A 20,421-nucleotide genomic window follows, 5' to 3' on the forward strand; every position below is an offset into this window, starting at 1 on the left:
CACCTCGGGTGCCGTACTTGAGCGTTAAGAGACAGTATCATAAACATATTCTTAATTAATTACACTTCATATATGTCCCTTTGATCGTTATCGATTCACTATTGCATTTTTCGTATTTTCATTCTAAAAGATTATTCATGCCCGAAGAATCTAATAAAATTATTTAAATGTTGTGAGTAAGAATAAAATAACAAACATGGACTCGGTAATGGACAATGTACAATTACGTTCAATTTATTCCACAAAACACCTTCTGATTTCCGGTCATATTTTATTACATAAATTGTAATTGTAATAAGTTGTTAGCAAAATCACTGGAGGTTCCACGTAAATCGAAGTTGTCGCGATTATGTGCATACATCATGGGCATTATCTAGCAATGACATGTTACTGTAAATGTTCTTTTATCGGTAGTTTTCAAATAAACCTCCTGGTTTGTTTTACTGGGATTAAAACACCGAAGTAACGCATTTGTCTATTGTCTGATTAACATATAATAAAAATAATAATATATATTTGAAAAATCTGATTATAGAACAATATCATGAAACTCCAAACAATGTCAACAATAATTAGACCACGCAGTCATGGAAGCCCCCTCGTTAAACAACTAAATCATAACCAGACAAGTAAACTCCATGTAATAAGGGAATATTCCTGAATAAATTATACGTATTTTTAGTGAGTGATTTGGTAGAAAATCATCTTCATTACTGCTGGCATCATTTTCTAATAAAAAGACCCATTGCTGACCTGTCTGACTTTTTCTAGTGTGCACATATCGTATGGGTTCAATTTCTTATAAAAAATACTCTTCTGTTATGTTTGAATTTTGACAGATCAATACAATCTATGTATTTAATTTGTGACACCCGTTTTTCAAATAACTCGGATGACGTGTGATCTTCTGTAACGACCATGCCCATTTTCTACTGTTTTCAAATTAATTCCAGGAAACAAGCATTTTCCAAAAGTATACAATACGGTTAAATACAAACTGAAGATTAATCTATAAAAGCAAGACAATAACACTGCTAGAAATTATCTCAATGCTGTATTGCTTCAGATAATCAATCCATTGTTCTGAGTTTACATATCATTGATATCACCATAGAGTTCACTGTCGTATTGGTTCAGGTTGACAACCTATTAAAGCAATAATATTTAATTAAATTATATACACTATACGTGCATGTCATTTGTATCGTGATTATATAACTACTATACATCCAAATGCAAGTTATTTTTATTACTGAATAATAGTCGCTCTTGTTTTTATCTGCAGTCATCCATAAACAAAAATATTTTTGGGGGGAGATTAATTATATTGAAAATCACGAATGAGTGCACAACAAATCAAAGGTATCACTTTGTGACGTTGCTATCATCTACATCATTTTGACTTGTACGACAAATGTATTGAATAATACATGTACCTCTTCCTGTCTATTAATGTATCTGATTTCTTGAACCAGTTCGCCAAATCCAGGACGCCGTTCTATGTTCTTGTTCCAAGAACGAAGCATCACAGTGAACCTACGTGATCAAATTGATAATAGTCAGTGTTAAATATTATATTTATGGCTTGTTTTATAGTTTATCGATGAGTTTAAAACTGAGAACATGTCACCAAAATGAACAAAAAATGCAATAATATTTCTTCAATTACAAATATTTCTTAGCAGTCTGTACTGTTAATACTTTGAGAACCACGATTCGCGTTCAGGCCCGCTTAGGGGAACATTGGTGATACAAAGCCGAGTTACATATACTTACAGTTCCTGGGTACAATGAGGTGGTTTTTCCATACGGTAACCCTTAGCAACTTTTTCGGTGATTTCTTTGTTCTTCATTCCGGGGTAAGGTAAAGCACCTGCAATAGACGTGGTACATTATTGCCAGAGAGATTATAGCGTATAATACATGGACATACGTCTGACTGAAACACTGACGATAAACATACCTAAGGTAACAATCTCCCATAACAAAATTCCGAAGGACCAGACATCTGTCTTGAACGAGAAAATGTGGTTGCTAAGAGACTCTGGAGCCATCCAACGAATCGGCAGACGGGTCTAAAGCAAAGCAAAACGAATTGAAAATAAGATTATTTATTTATTTATTTATTGTTTGTTTGTTTGTTTATTTGTTTATTTTTTTGTTTATTTATATTTGCAATACTCAACTGTGCATAAGGTAATATTTTACAGTTGAGATAAAGCAATTTTGTTTTCTAACAAACCTACCTCTTGCTTGTCTTTCACTTCCCGTTTGTCAGTTTGAATAGCTTTAGAGAACGAACCAATTTTGCAGATTTCATTATTACCCACAAATACGTTTCTTGCGCCAAGTTTACGGTGAATGATGCCTAGGCTACTGACATGCTCCATGCCGCTGGCTACTTGTTCGGAGAATAGCAGCAGTTTCTGTGACGTCAAGGTGTCACTGCCCTCAAACAGGTTACCGTATACGTCGTCCGGACGGTCAGGATTCGATTGGCGGCTGCGGCGTAAAACTTGTGACAAGTTGTCATATTGTGCGAATTCCATGATGATGCTCGGCTTGGCTTTGAATGGAAATGTATTATAATTAGGATGTGTGTTTCAGTGTTTGGATACATAAATACGGAACCTCAATGATTTCCTGTATGCAGTTCCATGTTTTTCTTATTAAGTTGACCGTGAGTTGTTTTGTGTGTATGTCTTTAAACTTGAATAAACATCATTAGCTACAACAGAGGACATAATGACCTGCTAGTTCAATGTATTACGCAAGGCTGGAGCACATTGAAACGCATGCGTGACAAGCGTTCATACAGGCAGCACGTGCAAGAAACTGTCATGATATTCTGTTCTCGGTTGCACTACCTTTATCTACCCCAGCCGACAATTGAAGCCACGAGCGTTCTTAGTGATGCTGCAATAAATAAGGGAAATCATGTACAACTTACGAGTCCCCCGGGTGGTGATGCAGCCCAGCAAACGTATGACGTTATCGTGAGGGATGATAGTCAACATGATGTCTAATTCGTGTAGAAGCATTTCCCGCTGAGACCTGTTGTTGGGATCTAAAAGTAAAAACAATCCACGTAGTTAGTACAATAGTTGTTTACATCTAAAGTATTCGTGATTGGTATTGCACGCCACCTACCTTTCAAGGTCTTTACAAGTACACTGGAAGTCCCTGGGATGCCACTAATACTGGACGCATTAGCTTTATACACTCCTGAATGAAGAAGCTCTCGCAGTTGGATCCTAGATGAAGGAAATTCCATTTCCTCAACGGTTAATGCCGCGCCTGCGTCGAATTTCGGTTTAATCGTTGGCATGACGGAGTAGTCGTTTGTTGTGTGTGGTGGGAGCTGACCTTTTGCTGCCTTAACTTCACCCTCTTCCCCATGATCATACTGGTAGTTTACATTCCCGAGATTCTGCATGTAAAAAACAACCCATTGTTTTGTGATTTACTTGTTCTTTAAAGCGGAAGGATCGTCGCCCGCGCACGCGAGGGAATTCCCAAGCGACGATAACAACACTCGCTAAAACGCAAAGGCTCATGGGTAGACGCTTGTCTGTAAACAATGACACGCTATGGCCATCTGACGCATGCGCAGGTGATGACTCCCCCGCTTTAAAGCCCACGTTCCACAGGTATAACTCTTCTCAGTAATTATTGACACAACGCTTTGTAGCTAAGTCAAAGAACCAATAATAATTGACTGGAGAAGGAGATCTTTTGACCATTTCCTGATATTATTGTCCCTCAACTACCATGCTTTCTTTCAATTTGTGATATTAGCGACCCGTCAAACTATTTTTTAATAATGATAAATTTTCTCGGTAAGTTACGGTTCCAGAGAATATACGCATAATCATAAAATTACAGAAGATACATCGTTAGTATATAGACCTACATAGATTACAAGGTTTCTATTAAGTACAGTTATGTAAATATGCAAAATCCAGTACAGTTATGTAAATATTCTAAATCCAGCGCCCATGTAAGGTTTTCTCAGTGTAAGTGTACATGTTAATGTGACAAGTATGTACAACGCTATTCACCTGTGCTGATGCACCCCAATCTGATGCTCTAGTAATAGGTGGACCTCTATTGAAAAACTGTAAAAAAAAATCGACAAGACAGATTAAAATATGAACAACATTGACTTAGTATGTGAAATACCATAAATTAATTAATAATGAAGAAATATTATGTAAATGTAATCAATATAATGATTTGAAGATTTATAAACATTCCGTCTCGTACCTTAGGTAGCATGTTTTTTCGCCACAGAATTATAACGGCAACAATGATAAGTATGATAATAATAACGACAATAACGCCCCCAGCGGCGGCACCTGCACTCCCGCCTCCACTGCCACCGACACGTGCGCCTGGAGCGCGAGCCATTAACTTTGAACGGAATGTAGATAAAAAAAGTAACTGTCACATTGTGTTAAAAAGCGATTTGGACAACAACAAAAAACTGAATATTCATTCTGTTTGTGCAACACATTGTGTCAAACATATGCTTAAATTATTAATATCTCCCTTCTAGTTCCAAAAGTCTTGTTTATATTACCAAAATTGAGGTACAATATTGTAAAATTCTTGTTGTGTGTTGGCTTACCGTCATTTCCATTGGTGTTTCAATCATAGCATTATTGTATACAATTATTTTCATCACACATTCAACGTCACCGTCGGGCATTTCCATCATGGTAGCACTTTCCGTATTGATGATGTAAACACTATAGTAACATATATCAGCCATGTCCAAACACTCGCATTCAGAGGTAGGACAATTTCCGTCCTGGAAAAACACGGTTACAACACTTTTCAGGATTACCGGATTGATTGATTTTTAAACCCAACGCAATATCATGCTTCTATGTGTTTCAAAATAAAATTTCAAGGACGGTCTAAAATACCTTGTTTATTCACGTGAAAGTAGAACTCTGATCTTAAAATTGATTCCTGAATATGAGTATACTTGATTGGGAATACCTATTTGCTTCACACAGTAAGCTATTTACCTCTGTCGCACAGAAGTACACACACAAGAAAAACGGAAATGACGTAGTCCGTTTGGTACTTACGGAAGGTTTCTCAGTTACCTCTCCTTCGGCATAAATAATAGTCCCGGTTTCTGCATCACGTATTTCCCATGTAATTTTGTGAATACCACTTTCCTCGTCACTGACCTGCACCATGATTCTATATTTGGGAGAAAAACAACGCAGTGTATAATAAACCATTTTTAAAAGTTGCGCCCTCTGCCGACAAAACGCTTATATTACATTGGAGGTGTATGCATGTGTCATTCACAGCAATAATGTGTTTCCTGTTGTGTTGATATTCGAAATTTTTGTATGATACAGACTATGCAGCACACTAAATGTATGTCATATTCTACAAAATCTTACTGGTTATTGTCAAAGTCCATGATGGTACCATCCATTGACATATCATTGCCGTCGCTGTCAACCATTTTGAATTCTGCGTCTGGGGGAGTTTCGTCCACATAAATGTAAGCTTTATCCTCTTGTTCGTTCCCCATTACGTCATAAGCTTTCATCCAGACCGCTATCTTTTGCCCACTAGAGACGGATATTGATATATCTTTCTCTGCCTGTAGATACAACGGGGTATATAGCATTCAATGCATTTTTTATTTACATTCAACTCATTAATATGCATAGATAGACACTGTACTGCGAATTAAAGTTAGTTGGTATGTGTGGAGAGAAAAAAACTACGTCACTCAAATATCCAAGCTAAATATTCGAGTTAAAAAACGGTGGTCGTCATGCCGCGCATGTGCAACATTTGTGTTGATAAACAATGATTTCCCGCGGTTCATTTCGTTCTTCTAAAGGAAATCACGAGTTTTGATCTAGGACAAAGTGCACTAATTACTAATGAAATTACATAGTTAAAGCTTAGTAATGTATCAGTTTGTACTTATTGGTCTGCTCAAAAGTGGAATTGCTATCTTTGTGTATATGAGTCCCATATCTCGCGCATGCGCGTCGCGAAGACCACCGCTCTTAAAGACTGTTTAGTAGTTCAGTAAAAATGGACAATTCCAAGGAAAAAAGACCCAAAGGCAAACCACAATTATAAAACACAAAACTGAGAAACTTGGCATTGATTGAATGACTAGCTGTTGTAAACTTAGGCTAGTAGAGTAGCTTAATCCATAAAAATACTCTCATAAAAACAGTGTCCTCACCAGTGGTGCGTCGACCTCAATCCACTGGGTTGGCGCCGTCTTCCCGGAGTCAGGACCAGCGTAGTCAAACTTGAATCTCACGATGCCATCTACATTGGGTATAGCTTCGCGTGATCGTGACGCGTTCGGTTGACCTGTGACGTCGTCAAATGCAGGAATCATGGGTGGATCTGTGTCTTTGATAGCGTTCAGCATTTTGTTGTCTCGATGAAACGCATTAAAGAAGTGACCAGCCCATTTGAGTGTAACCTGTAATATTTCATAGTTAACTGATTAGTTATTTATCAAAAAGATTGGGTGAGTAATGTATTGCCAGAGCACTCCGAGGCCCGGCCAAAACATAGTGTGGCCTTCTGTACACGTTGCTAATTTATCAAACCTATCAAATGTATGTACCGCCAAATGTTTTAGCAACAACAATTTGTTTTTGTTTTTGAAAACCTTCTTAGATATTTAGATATTTAGACCGAATAAAACCACATATAAGCTTACCTTATTGGTTACAACCGGAAGCCAAACTACGCCATCATTGAAAGAAGCGCCCTCTGCAGTTATTGGCTTGCTGGAATCGATTTTGACACTGCTGCTCGCATCATATGTCAAGTATTTTCGCACTCTTTCCGAGTTACCAGCTCCATCAAATACAGATAGAAGAATCGAGTATATCCCTATGGAATAAATGATTATATTAGCTTCGCTGGTTGTTGTATGTATGTGTACTGAACCATAGTTATACTATAATGCTATTCAAATCACAGCCCTGTCACAATTAATTAGAAATGTAGACCCGTAATGTTACTTAAAGAGAACATTTGATCAGAAAATGTGCACGAGATGAATCAAAACAAAACGCCTCACACAATTCGATTACCTCATATTAAAAAAAGGATCAACTCATTTTGGGGTACTTACCTTCTTCTGGCAAAGCAAGTATAGCCTGAGATGCGGAGGATGGGAGGACATACTTTGACGCATGGGCAGTGGAAGAGGTCACATCGAGTTCATCATTATCTGAGTTTGAATTTACTATCAACCGGAATGCTTCGCAGTTGTAGTGATCGATTCCAGAGGTAATGTCGCTCCAGTCATTGTGTATCCAAGTTACGGTCACACGATTCTGTGGATAAAAAACGAATCGTATTATGTCATGCAAAAGGGGCAAATGAAGGGCATCTACAAATATATTTCATACGCAATAAAGATAATGTATATTAGCAATGTAGGCAGTATAGTATATAACATACATTATACGTACATTTCTTATGTAATGACTTCCAATATCCATGACTTCGTTGAAACATGGCATTTCAGTCGATATACAATGCACTGGTTTGGTAAAATCAAATATAATCTTTGTTTCATTGACTGTATCATGTGTAGAGTAAGGAATGGGTGGTCCAACGGTAACTGAATTCTCATCATCATAGTTGTTAATTTTTATGTATCCCGAATTCTTCGAACGTGATGAAATGGTTAACCTGTAATAAAGATGGTTAAAATCATCATCATCATCATCATCATCATCATCATCATCATCATCATCATCATCATCATCATCATCATCATCATCATCATTATCATCATCATGATTGCGTGTTCGGGCGGGGGGGGGGGGCAAAAAAAAGACGAGTACATAAGTAAAGTCGATATGTATAAACAGCAATGGCGCGGTCGCGTGGGGGGAGGTTATTGTCGAAAAAAAGTGATTTGTATTCGTATTTATATATTTACATATTATATTACAAAAATAGAATTAGAAATTGATTTCAAGTTCATTGTTCGTTACTGTGCATATTTAATTGTTGATGTCCCATATATGAAAGAAAGTTTGTATATCTTGTTCAAGTTTGTAGTGTTCATATTCCAGCTGTATTCTTGATCGTAGTCTGCTTTTAAATATTTCAAGTGAGTCTACAATTGTCTGGTGCTGCATTTTGTTTCTTCTGCTTAGCTGTATTGCCATCTTAACTGTACTGGTGATGTAAACAAATTGGTGGAGAGCATGTTTGTTAACAAATGTCCTGCACTTAGGTGGTGGTTTGATAAAGTACCAGGATACTGGTATGATTTTGTCCGGCTTAATGAGGTGTGCCGTCAGCTCTGCCAGAAAAGTGAGTAAGGGTTGAATTGCCTGACATACAAAACAAATATGTAATAGGGAGTCGTCGTCGCCGTCGCCACAAAGGGGGCAAGTGTCCGTAGGGTGGAAGCCAGCGTTGTAGAGAAAGGTAGCTGTTGTATACGCACCGTGGATAATCCGCCACTGGGAATCGCCCTCTCGCTTGATAATTGGAGGGTAGTAACATGCTCTAAAATTTGGTGTTGTACAGTCCGGCATACGGTCTCTCCATACGGTGTCTATTCGAATGTATACCGTGCACCGGGTGTGTCGATTGGTTGTTCGCATCTAAAGTGATTATTAATAATTGCTTTTAATTCTATGGGTATTGAATTGTGGGTGATTTTGAGCGTAAGTTCGAGTATACGTAGGGATTTAATTTTTATTTTTCCGACGAAGTCCGCAGTACCAAGCCATATTTTTTTCTCCATGTTGACAAAGTCTCTGATTTTGGTAATACCGGCGTCGGCCAGATGTGTTAGAGTAAAAGACAGTCACGTATTGGGTGTAAAAACATGGGGTTTTCGAAAAGAGCTTCATTAAGGGCAGCTACGAGGTGGGTGGGTTTGTCTTCACGATGTTTTTCTAACGCATTCCAGCATTGCAGTTATTCAGAACAATAATTTTATTTTTGCAGTAGTCTATTCCTGTTGCAAGCAAAAGTTCTTTCTTGTAGTGTAAGTCTCGGAATAGGCTGAAGTAGTAGTCCGTGAAGTAAAAGAATTGGATGGTCTAAGTCCAGGTACAGGTATCGTTGAATAAAGCCTAAGCGGAGGATGTAATGCGTAATTGCAGGTGAACTAGTCATTTGCCTCCTTTATCTAGCGGTAGGTAGAGTTTTTCTGCAGGCGTCCAGTGTCGGCCCTGCCAGACAACATTTTTAAACAGTGACTGTAGGTGCAGGATGATTGGCTTCGATGGAGAGAAACATGCAAAACGGTAATGGAGTTTTGGGGCAATCAGTTGATGTATCACAAGAACATGCCCTCTATAGGACATGGATGGAGCAAACGCAGACCAACTTTTTACTTTTCCTCAATATTTTGTGATAGTTGTGACCAGTTATGTTGAACAAAGGTGTCGTTGTGACCTAGGAAAACCCCTAGAACTTTGAGTTCTTCTGTATTCTTCGATATTTCAAGCAGGTTGTCTGTGCGTCTGCGCCAGCTACCAGACTACAAACCTTCCGATTTTCCGAGGTTGACTTTCGCGTTTGATGCATTTTCGTATACTTTGAGGCAGTCATTTAACTTGTCGAAGTGGTCATATTTTGTAAGTAAAACTTCAATGTCGACTGCGTACGTGGCTAAATTTGTGTTGGCTTTAGGCGAAGAGGGTATTGTTGGTGCGGAGATTTGTTTTCTTATATTGTTTAGTTCCAATGCAATGACGTATAGTTGGCCCGAGAGAGAGCATCCCTGGCGTATTCCTCGATGAATGCTAAGAGGCGATTAAAGTGAGCAATTAATGCGGATGCGCGATTCTATATCTGTATGCAGTGTCTTGATTGCATTAATCAAATTAGTTCTGAAGCCAAACGCTGCGAGGTTATTGAACAGGTAATGATGGCACACGCGATCGAAAGCCTTTCTCTGATTCAAAGCGAGAATTGCGAAAGGTGTATTGTTGCTATTGGCGAAATATATGTTGTCACGTATGTAATAAATATTGTCCGTGATCTGTCGTCCTGGTATGCTGCATGTTTGACTTACGTGGATGATTGTTGCCAATACTGAACAGAGGCGTAGTGAAAAAGCTTTGCAAGTATCTTGTAGTCGCTGCATAATAAAGTAATTGGTCGCCAGTTCTTGACTAAAGTGTTGTCTCCTATCTTTGGGTGTAAGCAAATGACTGCTCGTCTGCTAGACATTGGGAGTTTTCCGCTATTAATTGACTGGATGGGAACCTTATGTAAGTCTGTGCCTATGATAGGCCAGAAGGTTCGGGAAATTCACACGGTAAGCCGTCGATGCCGGGGTCCGGTCTGTTAAGAGTTGACTAAGTGCTTTGGTAAGTTTGTCGTACATAATTTTGCTTTCGAGATTTTCGCGGTCGGCTTGATCGAGTTGTGGTAATTGGTTCAAGAGTTGTGTCTAGCATGTGTCTTCAACAGTGTCAGGGGTGTACAAGGATTGATAAAAGTTGTATATTATATTGCGTATTTCATGTGGGTTTTCTGTTAGAGTGCCGTCGGATTTTTTAGGTCAAGTGAATGATAGGTTTTGATTTTGCTCTTATACGTTGAAGAAAAAATTGTTGGAGATATCACTGTTCTCGAGTAGTTGATGGTGGGCCCGTACGGCCGAGCGGATTTGCTTTCTGTTTGGATTATTTGTGTAAGAGTTATTTCTTTTTCATTGTTCTCGTTAAATATCGCATTGTTCAGGTGAATGTTTTTTTAAGCTCTTGGATGTCTTCTTCTAGTTCTGTTTTTTTTTCTTTAAGTCATTGTGCTTAGATGTGCAGTATTGCTGGGTAAGGAGTTTAATTTTCCGCTTTCCGATTTCCCACCACGTAATTAAACTATCATGGTTGCATTCTACCTTGCGCCATTGTGCCCAGAAATGATTAATAATATCTCTGTATTCTTTATGTATATCCATTTAACAGATTGGGCTGCGGGTTTTTATTTGCTTTTGTGACAGTACTAGTTTAACAAGTCTTAATGCGAGTTTTCATTCAGGTGTTTATGTAGATTCTGTCGAAGCGTACTTTTCTATTGTCCCTATGCCAGGTATAGTTTCTGTTGTTTCCATGGTGATAGCGCCAGCTGTTCGTGAGTTTATGTTTACTTATGAGATAGGATAAATATCGTGCTCCATATCAACGGCCATGTTGCCTCATCGCTAAGAAGTGTGTGTGCTTCTTGTAATAGGTGGACGTCTGCAGTGTTGTTATGTTTCAAGAACGTTAAGGTTTAAGCACGACAGAGCCATGGACTAAAAGAATGATGTAAACTGTGTGTATTAACATGTTGGTTGTAAAGATGGCTCGTTGTCCTCAACTGCGGTGGCTCTTCCGGTTGATGTCAGGTGGAATCTTATTTTAGTAGATTCATTTTGTAGATTCGTGCTTGTTGTGATTTTATTAGTAGCTGTGATGATCGGTATTTCATTAGTTCTTTTGTCAGTTCTCTGAGGTTTGGGTTGTATTCAATACACTTTTCTATTAACTTTTTGGATATTTGATGTCTTCCAGAAATTCCTTGATCGATGTGATAGATGCTTCGTATAATTGTGATATTTCTGACAAATCGGACATTACTGATTCATTGTCATCTGTTTCCTGGGTGGTGTCGTCTGATAGAGTGGCGATGTTCTGTATCGTAAGCGGCGAGTATGGAGTACTTTCGATACTGTCTGGTACAATCCCAGGCTCTGCCAGTGGTGGCATAGCAGTGGTGAGGTAGGCAATTGACGAATCGAAAAAGAGAGGTTTAGAGTAAGGTGTTGGAGTAGGGGTTAGTACCCTCATCACGGTGGTTATTTTGGGGATCAGTATCTTCGCTCGTGGTTTGTTGTTTGTAATCAGTACTGTCGTTGTTGTTGGTTGCTCTTTTGGTGTCAGTACTAGTATCCGATTGTTGTTGATCAGTTTCAGGTTGGTCGTTTTCGGTGTGTACGTCCGGGGTGTTCATTTGGCTCAAGTGTTATAATAGCCTGATCGGTTACGTCATTTTGTGTGCTTTCGTTGTTGTTGATTGGCTCGGTGTTTATTTTGTTGCTTATCTCATTGTTGCTCATGGGTTCAGTAGTTGGTACACGGTCATTGGTTGACTGTTGGTTTACGTGGGCAGATGTTTTGTTGTTGGGATGCCCAGTGGGTTAATGCTAGTATTGTTGTCAGGTGTTTCAATTGACTGTGGCACGTTTGGACAGTTTCTTTGTATGTGACCTGTTTGCTGGCATTAAAAATATCTCATTTGGCTTGCTGACAAATAAACTTTGTAGCCTTTTTCTTGAAATTGTATATCCGTTTGTCCATATAGTTCACCCCGTAAGTCAGAATCCAGTAGTACAAATGCGTATCTCCAGAAAGATTATACATGTTTTAGGGCCTCGTTCTTACATCCCAGTGGTATAGAACGAGCAGTGCTTATAACATTACCAAACCGTGATAATTCATTATGAATGAGTACGTACACCGGAGACCACGATATTTGTTGCAGGTGTAATTAGTGGCTCTATGCGTATTGAATATCCACTCACCTCCAGCCCTCTAGTGCAGATGTCATTCACGAAACCCTTTACTCTTAATGCCGCTATAATATTCTTTGGTCCTGTAATCCCGGCAATAGCCTCTAAGTAAATTTCAATCCTAGTCCCATCAATTGATTCGCACAAAATGATGTGTTTTCTTGTTAGGCCAGCAAGCGACTGGGTTGGTTCATCTTTGGCATCGGGTTGGGACGCCATCTTGCTTTTTGCAAGCACCGGGTTGGCACTCGGTAGCAAGAAAGGTTGATTTTTCTCTTTAGGGTTCTAATAAAATGTCAATGTAGCTCATCTATATAGTGTAGTTGTATTCACAAGTATACTATCGCTCTGTTTTAGCATGTACGAGTTCTGCAAACTTCGGAAAGGCTTGTGAAGCGGGAGCACTGTGATGCCACGTCCTACTTGGGTGACATCCTCATCATCATCGTCTTCGTCGTCGTCGTCGTGTTGTTGCCGTCATCATCATCATAATCATCAATAAAGACGACAACAATAGTAGAAACAATATAACCTTGGACCCATCATCTGAATCGCACGGTTTCGCTAACGCCGGTCATTCATAACCGGCCCACGAACCCGTGCGTGACCGTGTTAGGAAAAGTTGTATTTCACTGCAGTTAAATTGAGCCAAGGACCTGGCGCCACCAATCAGTGTTGCTGTGTCATAAATGTGAACATCTAGGGTCATTACAGATTAAAACAATAACGGCGTGTCTATCAAGAACAGAAGATCTATATTCGTTGACACGTTTCCAAATTTTGTTAATCCAAATTTGAAAATTGCTTGTGGGCAAGTGAATGGAATGAAATATTTGTGCAAACCGTGTTTTAGTAAAATGACAAAACTGTCGAAACTGATAACATGTCGACTTGTCCGATCCGGTCTTTACTGCAAAAAACACACCATTTCTTTTGTCGGTCAGTAAGCTCGTTCACAGAGCAAAAAGCTAGCACCACGTTGATTTCTATATTCCACCATTTTAATTTTACCAAGTATATGTCGTTTCTATCGTGATTGGGTAATGCAAATGAGTTAAAGGACTGTGTTTGCAACAAACACGTCATTTGCAACAAATACGTCATTTTCCTCATATACAGCACTAAGCGCCTTCTTTTGATGACCAGTAAGCTAGCAACACGTTTATTTGATTCCGCCATTTTAATTTTACCAAGAAATGTGTAGTTTCTTTCGTGAGTTCTGATGAGCCGAAGTGAGTCTTATAATCGTTTGAGGACGTGCGACATACAGTAAATCGTGGTGAAATCTGCCAAGGGTTACTGCTGAGGTTTCAGCCGAATAAATGGTCCTCGGTAAACACAAAATGCGGCCATTAATGATAATGTTGGGGGATATTTTGATTGTGTTGTGCAATGTGATCAAATTGATATACTCTTTGATGCATAAATACCAATATGAGGTATTGACATGTAAAACATGTTTCAGAATAATACAGTAATTATGTGTAATGACAATACACTCAGCCATGTCGCATTTTCAACAGGTAGATTGTGTTAATGGGTGGATAATAAAATAACTCACTCGTCTCCATCTCGGACGTCGTATGAAGAAATATCAAACTCATTTATGCATAGTTGAGAAGGTACTTGGGCATCAATAGCACTTTCCGCAACAAAACAATTATACTCGTCAGTGTGAGTTGAACCCGTACCTATAATGGAGACATGAATTTATGTAATGACTTGTAGTAGCGAGAAGATGGGTATATGTACTAAGATATGGAAACTTTTATGTGGAAGTTTATATGTTGATTTGGTAAGGTTTTCGAAGTGTATATGGTGATCTTCAGACGTTTGTGATGTGAAGGAGTTCATCGGGAGAAATATATGATGATACGTACGACAATATGGTGATTTGGAAATTAAGAGCATATGAATACGTTTGTAAGAATGGTTTTCATAGTAATTCGGTTGAGTCTATATGAATGTTTTATAATGATTCCGATACGTTTGTGTGGGCGGTTATATGATGATTTAGATAAGTTTATATTGGTTGTTATATGATGATTTGGGTAGGTTTATATGGGCGTTTATATGGTGATTAGAATACGTTTATATGGACGTTATATGGTGATTTAGACGTGCTTATATGGTCGGTCATATGGTGATTTTGATGGCTTTATTTAGACGGTTGGTTGTATGGTAATTTGGATGAGATTATATGGACGATTTTATGGCGATTTTGACAGGTTTATATGGTGTTTTGAATAGGTGTATACAGACGGTTATATGGTGATTTTGGATGGGCTTATATGGACGGTTTTAGGTGACTTGGATAGGTTTGTATGGACGGCTATATATGGTGATTCGGAAAAGTTATAAGGATGGTTATATGGTAATTTGGGTAAGTTCATATATACGTTTTTTATGGATTTCTAATACGTTTGTATGGACGGTTATATGGTCAACAAATTAAGTTGTATAATTTGTGCATCTAGTGCCAAATATTGTTAAAATCATCGTGCATGGTTTTGATACTGTTGAACTATCTCATTAATAATAACTAGAACTAACGTTTGCGTCACAATACTATTGCCAGATTGGTCAATTTGAATTCTAACGTCAATTTTGATTTATAAAAATCAAAGGTTTATGTCCCTTACTGTGTCATTAGTTCGTTTTTAACAGTTAAAGGAAGGTTTAAACGTAAATATGCGAGGTCTAATTACTAATATCCTAATCTAATCTAATCCATACTGTCACACCGACCAATACAGTATCCCCATCTGCGATTACTGGCGGTAGGCGATAGCGTTTCAGTGACTGTGCCAATCTGATGATCGATGAATTCTGAATATACGGGGTGCACGGAAGTTATATTTATGATGTGAACATGTATTAATTTGTGTAGACAAATCGTGACGTACCGCTCGTTATTAGAGTCCATTCTATAGTAGCTTCTATAATTCCAAAGACAGTTACGTTTACGTAATACGGCTGGGGTGGTAGATCAGGTGTGAAACTGACTGTCACATTTACTGTGAAATGTTCTGCCTTTAATTTGCAGTAAACAACGTCTCGTTCATAACAGGTCACTTCTCGTGGTACATAGCCTGGTCGTTGTAATGTCACTGTACAACTGTCAACAGTTGCTGGTTCATAAACTGAAAACAATGGTGTTTAGGAAAGTATGAGCTCAATTCAAACCTTTGTATGGTGTGAACATTTTTTAAAGTGAAAACTCGTTTAAATTATTTGATAATAGCCACTGAAACTATTGCAGAAAACAAAGTTACGGCGAAAGTATTTCCATTTGTATATAGATTTTGTTTAATGTTTTTTATCAAATTTATCTATATTATTGACCGACATTATGCGGGAAATATTTAATTAATATTCATATCCATGGTTACAATTAATCAAACAACCCGATTCAGTTTTCCCATATCCCAGATAGAAAATATGTAGTCAATATTCTGATAATGTGCGCCCTCTAGCGACCAAGATTATGAACGCAGTACATGCATGCATGGGAGGTACTAACGGAAGGAGCCACGACGCTATTGTTTTAGCTTTACCCTGTGATCGTTTATCAAAGTTTGTTCACAAACATTGGTTCTAGTTAGCTCTTGGCACCTTTTTTTTACAATTGGTTACGCTATTCGGCATGTTCGGTAGCAATAGACGAACTGCGCATGCACAAGATTGACAATAACCTTCTAGTTTGAATGTTGTTGTTTCCGGAGATTTTGGCGAATTTTAATGAAACATTGGCAGATATAACATCGATTGAAGAAGAACTGATGAACTATCATGAATCTTTTTTAATGGTGATCATTAATTGCCTGTGACAATAGCGATTGCATTATTCAATGGTACCATCTTCAGTGCGTGGGTTTTGCGCCCGAAACTGTTTGAAATTTTCGACCACCGGGCATCGGCGAAAACCACCAGATAATATTTTTTTAGAAATTTGTGTTGTAGACGATCGAAATCTTGTTCTTATTACAATTGCTAATGATGAAAACACCTAAACAAACCGAGTGCGCATGTGTGATGACCGCAGTTTCATAATGAGCATATATTTTATGGTCACGTTAAAAATCGGCGAGGTTATATCATATTCCGCTAACTCGTTCCTTGTGTAAGCAATCGCAAACTATCATCGACATCAAAGATGAGTTAGACAGTGTCCTTATCAGGATTAACTTGGGTTGAAACAAAAGGAAATAAGCCAAAATAGTTCAAAAATTGTTTCCACGGGGCTAGTATTTGTTGTTATCTCCGGTATTTGAGAGAATAGTTGTATGTAAACGAAGAACAACTACACATGCAGACAATGTCATTTAATGTCAATGCTAGGTGACAGTAGAATTAATTCCCGAATGATAACTGGCTGAAACAGAATTGGTAACCATAAAATGAAATAACTTACTATGTGGACTGTTATCTCCCGTAAGTCAACTAATCACAAACAATCAGAATATCCGTTTCGTTATTTTCAAAAAAGCGTGAGGTTAGTGTTAGACGTGGTTTTAATCTGATGTTTAGCGCCATTTGTGCAGCATGTAATTTATGTCCAATTAAAATAGAAACATGAATTGGAAAGTGATTTAAATGTATAACAAGTTCAGCAGATAGGCTGGTTAGTCATCAAGTCATAGCAATATTTATTATACAACCTGTTAATGCATTTTGTAATCCTACACACAATCTAAAATAGAAATGTAAGTTTTGTTTGTTAAAATAAAAAAAAGTTAACAATAATGAAACAATAACGTTTCCTTTTTTGGTCTCTTTGAATGGTTATTATAATATCGGAGTTCGTTGTATATGTGTATTGTATACTTACTCTGTAGACAGTTGTCTCCAGTGAAACCATTCGCGCACACACACGTCAACGAGGGTTCTCCTGTACAGATTCCAGGGTAACAGAATTGACTGTCTGGTCGCCATGAACATCTCTCTGGATTTGAAAAGATGTTTAAATTATGGTTAGTTTACTATGATTATCAGACAAAACAGCGCCATCACTAAGATCGAAAATAAATAAAACGTACGAGCGCCCCAATGTTATTTGTTCACTGATTCTATTGTAACGTGTTTTATTGCGCCCAGTTTTTTGACCTACACATATATCACGTGAAGTGTTTAAATGCCACTTACTTTCACAAATCCTGTTATTGATCCCATTAACCTCCACTAGTTCGAAGGCTCTCCTTCCCTCGCCACGATCATATTCACATTTCAAGCAGTACTGGTCCTGACTTGTCGTACACTGTATGTCTACACAGTTATTGATGGCTATACACGCTGGAAAAACATATTTATTTATTTATTTATTTATTTATTTATTTATTTATTTATTTATTTATTTATTTATTTATTTATTTATTTATTTATTTATTTATTTATTTATTTATTTATTTATTTATTTATTTATTTATTTATTTATTTATTCAATAAATTCAATCTTCAACTAATGATCTTTGTTAAACTGCACTGCTGAAAGCTGGTCACGTGCACCCTTGATAACATAACAATATATCCGTCATAACTCATTGTTCGAGTAAAAAAAAAGAACTTACAATGGAGATATTTGCGCATGCGCACAGGAAGGTTGAACGAGGAAGTAAAAATAGAATTGTTTTTTTTTTCTCAAGAAAGGATTTCTAAACAAAATCGAAAGCTTGAAAAATCAACTTAGATTTTACACAGCACATGGAAAATGAAAACTTTATCAATCAGTAGACTAATCACAACTAATTTACACTCATAATACATGAGTGAATGTGAGAACCAAATATGTAGGTAAGATTTATATTTCTCTGAGTTTTGAAAGTCTCAAACAAACAAAATTCAAATATTGTTAACTGACTTGCCTGAACTGCAGCACTCGCCATACAGATGTCCTGGACATTGGCATGTGTTGGCTATTATTTGAACGCCATTGTAGCAAAATCGGTTGCAGACGGCCACGTCTTGCTGGGTTGACGATGAGCATACATTCTGGCGAAATCTTGACATTGTTCCATGCGGACCGCATGCCTTATTGCAGCCACCCCAGCTCAACCAACTGCCCCAGGATGGTGGTGAACGACGCCTCCTGCAAAAACCGTCAGACAATATAATACCGTTAACGCAGATCAAGAAAACAACTAATCTAATTTTCTCCATAGTAGTGACAATGAAACGTTATGATATGCTCTACAGAGACTGAGCTGCAAACTGTTATTAAACGGATGTCATCGATGGACAATGGTTAACCCATTCCTGGGAAGGGTGTGACGGGGGTACGCTGGAGTTACAATGATATTCAGCTGTACAATCTTTCTTCAGAAGTTGCGCCCCTCCGTATATACCCTTCATACCCATCAATCGCATTAAACCATTCTCAAAAAAACATTGGCTAATATGTCGATGACACCATCTAACGCGGGAAAGAAATTTTGAAATCGTCGGGAGCATGACATTTACGCGCGATTCTCACACTATCAAGCGTCTGATTATACAGTGATCTTTTCAGTCCCTCATGAATATGATTGTTTTAGAATATTCGTATTATGTGTACTATATATAATGTTCTAAATATTTCAATAATGTATTTTCTATCAATTTTCCGCTGTTCTATTGTTCTTTACTATCCACCAAATATGAAGCGATGAACATGGAGCTTGTTCACAACAAAAAAATTGTGTGGTTTATAAGTGGAATGCGTTGTGGGAATAAATCAATTAAACGGTCTATAAATGTTAATATAACTTTTAAATTGAGTGTAATTTATTATATTGGTATTAACTGAAGTTGCAAACCTAAGGGGAATGCGGGCTATGGTGATTTTGTAACTTTGATTGATTGATTCACAACGTGTAATCATAGAGGTCAGAAGTACTAAGTTTACTATGAAAACTACTTTTTCTATTCTGTTCGACACAAAAGTTGTGAATCAGGTTGTTTAGATTATATAATTGAACATTGTCATTATAAAAACAAAAGAATAACTTTGGCATATGTTTTCGTATATTTAAATGTGAGCTTGTCGCAGGGAGCGTGAATCTAGAAAACGGTGATTTTCAACATGAATACTTGTCAACATCTAGCACAGAAATGATTATAAATTTACACGACACGTTTCTAATGACAATGATATTTGAGCCCACAACGCCCACATGTATTAACTCTGTTTATACGTTAAAGTGTGATATCATTAATGTAAATGTCCTTTGAAAATACATGGTATGATATTGAAACGGGTCGAGTGTACGCCATTTTTTAAATCGTAGACACCGATGATATATCACACAGCTACCTTATGAACGTGTTTGAGTTGACTCTCATGGTACAGGTCACTTTTCTTCGGTATTCGTTTCACGTCGCTGTACAACTAACAGCTTGAATAACCAACGTCTGTTTATTGAATATAATAGGAATTGTGCACACAAAGAAATGTCCATGCATGAACTGTTACACACATTGGTACCTCCCAGGGGTGAACTGCCTTGTCGTTAAAATAGATCTAGTTTAATAAACATGATTATTACTTTACACACGTATATACTTGCATACTTTACTCTGATATATGTTCGATGAGTATAAATTACAATATCTTTAGGCAATGCGAAAAGGTGAATGATTGTTAACCCCCGGTTCTCAATTCAACGCTAGAGTAGAAAGAAGGGGAGAAATGTTACACTGTCTGTTTGTTCTAAAAATGGAGTATGATAGTTGTTATTGCAGATACAGGTGTATATGTTTCGCATATACGTTTTTCGCTCACATAGATCATTCTTAGAAGACTTGAGAGCAAAACTGACTTTGACAAGAACAGGGTGGAAGAGACTTCGAAAAAAATAAATAGAACACGTAAATTTCGAGTAAACTAATAATCTGAA

The 20,421-nt window shown here is 37.7% G+C and overlaps 1 protein-coding gene across 1 annotated transcript; it reads right to left on the bottom strand.

Moving 5' to 3' along the window:
* Positions 1-218: 218 nt before the first annotated feature.
* On the bottom strand, positions 219-18,775 carry LOC100369916 (uncharacterized). The gene is made up of 21 exons (XM_085506551.1): positions 18,412-18,775; positions 17,696-17,842; positions 17,382-17,495; positions 15,457-15,693; positions 14,112-14,241; positions 7,491-7,713; positions 7,148-7,352; positions 6,728-6,903; positions 6,236-6,484; positions 5,427-5,632; positions 5,100-5,217; positions 4,631-4,813; positions 4,267-4,413; positions 4,062-4,118; positions 3,151-3,430; positions 2,951-3,067; positions 2,247-2,566; positions 1,964-2,075; positions 1,777-1,873; positions 1,437-1,536; positions 219-1,146 (listed from the first exon to the last, which is right to left on the bottom strand). The coding sequence occupies exons 1-21, from the start codon at positions 18,704-18,706 to the stop codon at positions 1,090-1,092; spliced, it is 3,570 nt and encodes a 1,189-aa protein (XP_085362677.1). The 5' UTR covers positions 18,707-18,775; the 3' UTR covers positions 219-1,089.
* Between the last annotated feature and the right edge of the window lie 1,646 nt (positions 18,776-20,421).

The sequence above is a fragment of the Saccoglossus kowalevskii genome, chromosome 12 (assembly GCF_978046115.1).
Source record: "Saccoglossus kowalevskii chromosome 12, keSacKowa6.1, whole genome shotgun sequence".
NCBI lineage: Eukaryota > Metazoa > Hemichordata > Enteropneusta > Harrimaniidae > Saccoglossus > Saccoglossus kowalevskii.

Excerpts from the sequence above, each read along its gene's own strand:
- LOC100369916 (XM_085506551.1), bottom strand. The coding sequence starts at position 18,706 with ATGGAGAAAATTAGATTAGTTGTTTTCTTGATCTGCGTTAACGGTATT. Across the intron at positions 6,485-6,727 it reads TTCCGGTTGTAACCAATAAG|GTTACACTCAAATGGGCTGG; the intron begins GTAAGCTTATAT and ends GAAATATTACAG. Across the intron at positions 5,218-5,426 it reads ATGGACTTTGACAATAACCA|AATCATGGTGCAGGTCAGTG; the intron begins GTAAGATTTTGT and ends TCCCAAATATAG.